The following is an 8,199-nucleotide window of genomic DNA, read 5'->3' on the forward strand; positions in this document are numbered from 1 at the left end:
CTTTTCATTATAATGTCGCACTGTTGCCCTCTTCCACTCTTCCACGCCTCCTTTGTTGTTCTTAAGTGCTCAGCAGTTGTGACCGAGTTTCTGCAAAAATATTCCACCTCCAGTTCTCGAGAGTGAAACACTATCACAGACGTACACACAGACTCAGCACAGAGGCAGCAATTACTCCATCTGCGATGAGGAAGCAGACAGCTTCCCCGGAACACCTCCGTGTCACTTTACATGGGGATTAGCAGTAGCTACTCGCAGAGCCACATGCCCACTCACCTCAGCATGACAGCTCTTCACGGCACCTAAAGGGCCTGTAAGAGAAGCAGGAGCCCTTTCCAGGACCAAAAGAAAAGCAAGGGAAGAGGAATACAAGAGACAACTGTCATGGGATCCAGCCCAAATACCATGAGAGGCTTACCTGAAGGGGTAAAGAATCATAGAATGGTTTAGGTTGGAAAGGACCTTGAAGATCATCAAGTTCCAACCCCCCTGCCATGGGCAGGGACACCTCCCACCAGCCCAGGTTGCCCAAGGCCACGTCCAACCTGGTCTTGAACACCTCCAGGGATGGGGCCTCAACAGCCTCTCTGGGCAACCTGTTCCAGTGCCTTACAACCCTCAAAGTGAAAAATTTCTTCCTAATGTTTAATCTAAACCTGCCCTCTTCCAGTTTATAGCCATTCCCCCTCGTCCTATCACTACAGAAAAAGAAAGAAAGTAATACAGTAAAAGAAAGGACCTTAGATCCGAATGACGTATCATAGCACATCACCTTACCTTGAGAAGTGCACGGCACTGCTTTGGAAAGGACAAATAATAAGGCACTATGGAACTGACGTGTTGAAGGACTGCTATACCAACTGAGGCTTCTGTTAAACAAGACATGAGCTATGAAGAGAAAACAAAATACAATCCCATTTAGCGTGTAGTCCTCATCACCTCTTCCTTTACCATTACGCATCAGTATTTTGCTGTTTCCAAGTATTTTCATGTTACCAAAGGACTCAGAGCAGCCTTCCCTAGGCAGAAGCTCAAACAAACCCCCAAAAGCTGTGTCAAAAAAGGAGGAGACACATGGCAGGTTAAATAACTCCCCTGAAAGCACATCGTCCTGGCATGTGAGCTCAGGCTACTGGACTTGGATGGCTAATGGCACCTGAGGTCATCACATAAAACCTCATTTGTGTATACTGCAAAAGTTAAGTCTATATACAGTTTAAGATATCTTACAGATGACATGACACCAGTGTCATCTCACTAGAAATGGTCAAAGCACAATTAAGACACCTTCAGCCTACACAAGGCTTGGAAACAGACCATCTGAGCTACCTGATGCCTTACTGGATTTCACTAGGATTTCTTTAATGGAAAACTGGAATACTATTGGCTATCAAGAGGCTAACTCCAGCTTGAGGAAGTAGTTAGACAAACTATTTAAGAAACAACATTGTGGTATTTCCAGGTTGTTCAGCTCACTTCACCTGGAGGCAAACCCAGACACATTTGCAGTTTCTAATTTGAAGACAACAATAAGCTCAAAATCACTTCTGTCAGAGAGGTTCTGCCTGATGCAGTGCTCCCTCTTGCCTACAATCCCAGTTGCTTGAAGCACAGGCTTTTTTTCTACTTTTAACTTTCCTCCTTGCACTGCAAAGATTCTGGACTGAATCTTCGAGCGGGTCTCCTTTGCAAAGTCCCTCACACACCAAAAGGAAAGAAGAAGATATTGTTCAGAGTCTACTATGCCAGAAAAACTGTAGCCTGGGACTGAGGGCGCTCAGAAGTAAGCACAGGACCAGGGATTACTTCAATGGGACTGCATTGCCAGCTTTTCTTTTTCTACTGCAATCTTTATTTCTGCTGCTGGCGAGAGGCACCACGACTTGAGGAAAACAGCTCTACTGATGAAAATGCTCTTTCTGCTAAGTCATTCTGCCAGCTTACAGCTAAGACATCAGCACTTTCTTTTTCTTTCCTTATACCTCCTTTCCCTCAGCTTCTGAAGAATGAGCATTTCAACGTTGGGGTTTTTCTTTTGTGATACTCCAAATTTGGAGATGCACGAAGAAGCAATCTCAAAAAAAAAATAAATTAACTGGGGGCAGGAGTTTCCTTCAGAAATAATCCATGAATTGTCTCTGAAACACCAGACATCAACATTGGATGGATGCAATATCCTAGTGGGATGGAGCATAATCACACTTCTCATATGCGAGGAGCAGGGTTGTCAACATAACATCTTAGTATTTACTACAACAAGCAAGATCGTAGTGCCAAAAATTGCATTAAAGATGCAGAATGCAGGAGCACAGCACTGCAAACTACTTTAAAGCACAATAAATATTAATTTGTCAGTCAAATTAAGACAGAAAGAACAGCCAGAATGTTAACGCAGCCCTTTGTTACAGGTTATGCACACAAATCTGATGCCCAAGGATTTGAGACCCAGCGAGATTGCTTCTGCTCACTACCGTGTCCACCAGTAAGTCTTATTTATTCTCCACTATAGAAGAAGGCATAGAAACCAATACCCAAGGTTCACAGAATTGTGATGACCAGAAAGTCACCCTCAAACCAGAGTAATTCCCTTTTCAAAAGGAAAAGCACCTGAGGCTACACTATTACCTGCTTTGTTAATTATCTTCTTGATTGTTTGACTCTGCTTTTACCAGTGTTGTTTACAGATGCAAAAACCTCATCTACCTCACTCCAAAATACCCCAAACAAAAGCCCAGCACCACACAAACTGACACCAGTAACACAAACACGCTGAAATTTCTTACTTGTATAGTACAGCTGAGGTACACTTTTATGTCCAGTCGCAGCTTGCTCCAAAGTGGACTGGTAGAAGGGAGGACCATTCTGGAAATGAGCAAGAGTTGGGTTTAGCTTTAAGAAAAAAACCAAACACCACAAATAAGACTTCAGCAATAAAAGAATAGTCAGTTCACTTCCTGTATATTGTCAGTGAGTAAAGACCACTGCTAGCAAAGCAAGAAAAAAAAGAAATAACAATTTTGTCATGGGTGAAAAGATGTACTTCTACTCTGTAAAGCCTGCCTGAAGAACAGTAGAAGCGCTTCCCAGCCGAGCACCCAGATCTCAGGAAGTGTGACAGAGGGAACTGTGACAGCCAAGAAGCCTGGTGGAGACCCAGATCCCTCACACTCATGTTACTGTCTAGTCGAGGATTCTGCAGCCACTGCCTGAGAAGAGTGGGCTGGCTTGTAGCAAGAAAGTGTATTTTGGGGATCAAACTAGTGAGACATTTGCTCAGTTTCTTCTAAACTTTTCGGCATTGCGCTCAAAGTAGTGCCCTCAGACCACCCCGAAATTCAGACACGGCTGGTACAAGTCAGAGGGGAGGAAAGAGGCTGGTATTTACACACAGAACTGGAATTTACTTCTCAGACCAGGCACCAGTGTCAACAAGGTATCTAGAGTTCAGCTCACCCCCCACCTTCATCTGTGACAGGGAAATTAAAATTAACTGCCACAAAAGCTACCCTGGAACTGAAAGCACCTCTGAAAGGCATTCAGTTCTCACTGTAACCAACAATGGGAAAAACAGAAGAGCTCAGACTATGAAGTAATAAAACTGTGTCCAGCTGAAACTCCAGAGGTCTGAGATAAAAAGCTTCTGTGAATGTCTAGTAAGAAACAGGCACAGGGGCTAAATAAGGCTGCTCCAACTTGCAAAACATACTGGGAACTTCACAGCTTGCTTTATGAAACTGGGCTCATAGTCCCCAGCTACGGTATTGGGTTCATTCAGCAAGAGTTCAGACTGGTACTTACTGAGTTTCCAGCACGTTTTCCAGTTGCTCCTGGGTAAGCCATGCTGATACCTATTCAATTATAGGCCTGGCCTGACTGCGAAACTCTTTGAGCACCAACCCACACAGTAGCCAGAGAATTCCTGGCTCCCAGGCAGCAACTGAGATTTCAAAATTGTCATTCCTCCTCTCTACCCAAATCAAATTGCATCAGCAAATGTGATACACAGGTATTGAAACAACAATGCCATTCTAGAAAAAAATGAATCGTACCATTCTTTGCCCAGTTGCATGCTTGTTTCTATTCCATCTACGCTCCAACAGTGAACAGCTCAAACTCAGATGATCCAGCCCTTAGACCACCAAACTCTAGGGCACAATACAGCTGCTAAAGCCCTGGATTAACTAAATTCACATGTTTGCAATACTCTGCTTGCATACAGGCAGAAGGCTTGGTCCCTTTCTCTGCAAACCATCTCACAACACCTTAACAGTGCTACTGAGCACAAGCGTATGCAATTCCAGATCTCTTTCTGTTGGAAGTCACGTGTCCTCTGCTGGAGGACGCATTTCTGGGGAAGAAAGGAAGAGCCTGCCTAAGACAACTGAATATTATCAGGCAACTTTGCTAGTGTTTGGGAAGAGCAGTCTTTTTCTAGCTTCACAGCCAGTCTGCAGTTCTGAAAGACCCCTACCAGCTTTCTGCCACCAGCAGTTCTCAAATCTCCTCAGACTTACTTTTGTTTGTTCTTTGGGGGTTTCAGAAGAAGCAGCTTCTGCAGGCAGCGGAAGAGGTCCCGGACACAGAAGGACACAAGGGCATTGAACACTGGTTAAAAAAAGTCAGTGAAACATTTGTAAATAGTTTTCCATATATTCCCGTTTCTCAGTTAATCTGAAAAGAGCTCCCCAGGGAACTGAAGGCAGTAATTCCCATAGTAGAACTACTGAATCTCCACAAGGTTCCAGAAAACATCAGTTTGTCTTACCTTAGAATTTTTCATCTAAACAGCAAAATTGCAACTGACAGCTTTCTGGCACAGGGGCCATTTCTTTGCTCTCTGATTAAACAGCATCAAGCACAAAAGCAGCCTGACTCACAACTAGGAGTCTATACTACCATCAATCTCCCCCAAACCATAGTGAGAATTAAAGGCATTTTTTAATTAAGAAAAAAAAAATATCACAGAAATAATGTGTGAATTCTATGTAATGTCTTACATTAAAGAATGAGATTTTACAAAAAGCTATGCAAGAGATATAAAAAGCCCTATGCCAGGCAAGAAAGGATTAAGGAGAACACGTGGGTTTAAGCAGTCCCACCCCACGGTGCCAGTTCCAGATGGCACACAATAACAAGCTGATAAAACACAGTGAGAAAGGACCTGCTAATTTAGCGGTAAGAGCAGGCAAGCTTTGTGCCACATCCTCTGAGACGCTAACAAAGATGTTCCCCGCTCAGCCATGCTGTTGCAGTTCTGAAACGGGAATGTCTGCAAAATCCGGAGCTTATGCAAAAAGGGGCTACGCTGGAGAGAGAGGTTGCATCTCGTCTGTTCTACAGGCATGCTAATCCTGTAGAAAAGGAGATCCAGACATGCAATATTTTGAGAGGTCCTTGCTGGGGGAATGTGAACCAGATAGCGCAATTGAACTCTGAACTGTTGTGAGGTTATAGAACACTATTTGGTAAGAAGAGTTAAAACAGTCTTGTAGGATTAGTTCTAAGAGGGATCAGCAAGAAGTCACAAAGTTATTAAAAAAACCGTGCACTACAAGCATATAAACAGTACCTAGCTTCAACTTGACTCTAAGGAGTCTGGTGAATGAAGTGTGGTACCCTCCTCAGCAGTCTGCAAGCCCAGCTGCTCCAGGCACACCCACCACAAGATGCACTTACATACTGGGACACCAGAAGAGATACCACTGCACAGACTCACCAGCAGGAAGAAGATAAGCTACTTAAGTGAAATGAAACCTACGAAAGGGTAAAGTTAACTCCTGCCAGTACTTATCCCCACTCTCTTCCAATAGCTAAACCTTCCCTACCAAGTGACTTCCCTTCTCTCACAAAAGCAGTATGGTGACCAACTCACCTGCAGCATCAGTGACTTGAAACTTGCTGGGATCAGCCCCACCACTATCTCCTTTGGTGGTTGCTACAGATGCTTTAAAGGCTTGAGTGATTTCATGGAAAAGCTTTGGTGTCAGCCTTGTCTGGGGAAAGAACAAAAAGGACTGCTGAAGAGAAAAAGTAAGGAATATTCTGAACTCTGAAATACTTTACTGAGACAGGAGTATTGGAATTAATTGTAAGTTTGATTGCAAAAACAGCTCCATCGCCTAACACAAAAGCAAAATCTCAAGACAGTGTTAACAAATGCTAGCGCCCTTTACTTGCTCTACAATGGCCTTCTAGGGCTTTTAATTGGTTGGGGGTTGAGAAGCAATAAGTCAGCTGCAAGCAATTACCCAATTTGACCTCTCCCTCTCCCCCTCTTAGTCAAAAGCAGCAACCCATTTCATCACTACTCAAGATGTGACTAAAAAAGTTCTTGGAGCTGCTAAAGGCACAATGCTTAGCAGGAGGATGAAAAATCAAAAGTTAACCATTCTGACCCCTTCTGAGCCATGCAAGTTTCTAGTTTCTCCCTCAGATGGAGTGCAAGTACTCTAATCTTGCAACCCAAGGAAAAATTGCAAAGACAAGCCACACTGAAGTAACACGAGCTCTAGGAGTACGACCTAGACAAGACATCTTCTCTGTAGATTTTTGTGAAAGATGAACAGATTGAAAGTTGGTATTTTAGAGGCACCAACACATGCAGAAGAATGTTTAAAGGAGAAAGCTTAAGTGTCTTGTACTGCAATTCTCTGCTCACCTCTGCAGCTTCTTTCCATTCTTCAACCATTTTCAAGCTCACAGGGATGAAACAAACTCTCTTTCGTTTGACTGTTTCATGTTCTTCCTCCTCATCTTCATCACTCGCTTCCTAGAAGAGTACCAAGATTGACAAAAGGCTTATACACTTCTTTTCTGGCCCCACCTCTTGCTGAGTAGCTACTGAAGAGGAAAGGCAGGCAGCAGTGAACTTTATTAATGCTTTTATCAGCACTTTCTGTAAAGCAGTAATAAAATTATGGGTATTACAAATTCAAAAAAGGCTACTTAAGCCCTGCAGCTTTGCTACATAAATACAATGTGCAATAACATAAAACATCAAGGAGAAAGCACATCACTTGAGGCAAAACAAACTCTCATTGAGAAAGGAAACACAAAACTAAAGCCACAGAGAAAATACACTCCAAGGCTCTGCTTTCACAATCTTTAACGAGCTCCTCATGCTCAGTCCACAAAGTCAGCTGTGGATTTGATTACAAACATGCACACCTGCAGATAATCTTTGGGGAAGCTATCTTTGCCACTATAAGCCCAAATATACTTAGGTCTTGCATTGAAACTCAAATACTTAACATGTAAGTAACTGAAATAATGGATTTCAACACTCCAAAATAGGGTCTAGTACCTCCAATGTATCAGGTGGTATGTGCAATGCCTCCTCCTCGTCAGAACTGTCTGAAGCATCAAAATCCAGCAACGTGCGATCGTTTTCCTCCAAAAACTTATAAAATTCAGGATCTTTGTCCTTCAGTCGGGAGAGCTGATCTTTATGTTCAGATGCCTTTCCCTTCTTCCTGGTAGGTAAGAATTAACATGCATTTATTCATCGCTCAAGCTTCTGCTGATGCTGTAAGAAAAGCAAGCAACTGCTGGGCTCTAAAGCACACCTAAGGCTGATTTGAATGATAATAGATTTATCAGGGCTGCGGCCATGGTTGTCTCTCTCATTTAACACCTGCTCTAGAGGTCTTATGAAAGGTTATTTTCACTCAGTACTAAGAGATCTTGATAGCAAACTACCAGATCGTATTGCTATACTGACCAGACGTCACAAGAACATCTTGCAACCCCCCAAAAATTTGTTTCTCAGTTTCTCAGAAGTGGTCTCACAATCTTTTTATACAGAACACTGAAAGCAACACTGCCAGAGAAATATGACAATAAAAGCTCAGTAAAATCATATCTGGTACTAAAGAATCTAAGAACGACTTCATCATCTAAGAACTACTTCATCATTTTCTATCTGCAAGTACTCCAATGTCTTTCAGTAAGAACAAATACACACAAAATGAAGAAAAACAAGCTTTGCCTGACTCCAACATACTCTGTAAAAAATTAAAAGCATGCATAAGCTATTCCCCACTGCAGTTCCTGAATTGACATAGGTACCAAAGAAAACCTGACTGTCCCGTACCCCATAACCACACCATGGTCTCAAGCGCAGCCCTTTTCGGCACCTCTGACCCAGCTCATCCCAGAACTAGCTCGCTCTATGACCAGCGGTTCCCCCTTACCCCCGAG

The 8,199-nt window shown here is 43.0% G+C and overlaps 1 protein-coding gene across 1 annotated transcript in view; it reads right to left on the reverse strand.

The window, feature by feature from the left end:
* Nucleotides 1-8,199, reverse strand: part of NOC2L (nucleolar complex associated 2 homolog (S. cerevisiae)) — a 57,556-nt gene that overhangs the window by 45,650 nt on the left and 3,707 nt on the right. The window contains exons 2-7 of the mRNA XM_009889655.1: nucleotides 7,304-7,472; nucleotides 6,659-6,769; nucleotides 5,873-5,993; nucleotides 4,515-4,605; nucleotides 2,784-2,862; nucleotides 778-888 (exon numbers count right to left, since the gene is read on the reverse strand). Coding sequence (XP_009887957.1) covers nucleotides 778-888; nucleotides 2,784-2,862; nucleotides 4,515-4,605; nucleotides 5,873-5,993; nucleotides 6,659-6,769; nucleotides 7,304-7,472 — 682 coding nt within the window. The remainder of the gene's footprint in view (nucleotides 1-777; nucleotides 889-2,783; nucleotides 2,863-4,514; nucleotides 4,606-5,872; nucleotides 5,994-6,658; nucleotides 6,770-7,303; nucleotides 7,473-8,199) is intronic.

This window comes from Charadrius vociferus, unplaced genomic scaffold, assembly GCF_000708025.1.
Source record: "Charadrius vociferus isolate BGI_N301 unplaced genomic scaffold, ASM70802v2 scaffold477, whole genome shotgun sequence".
NCBI lineage: Eukaryota > Metazoa > Chordata > Aves > Charadriiformes > Charadriidae > Charadrius > Charadrius vociferus.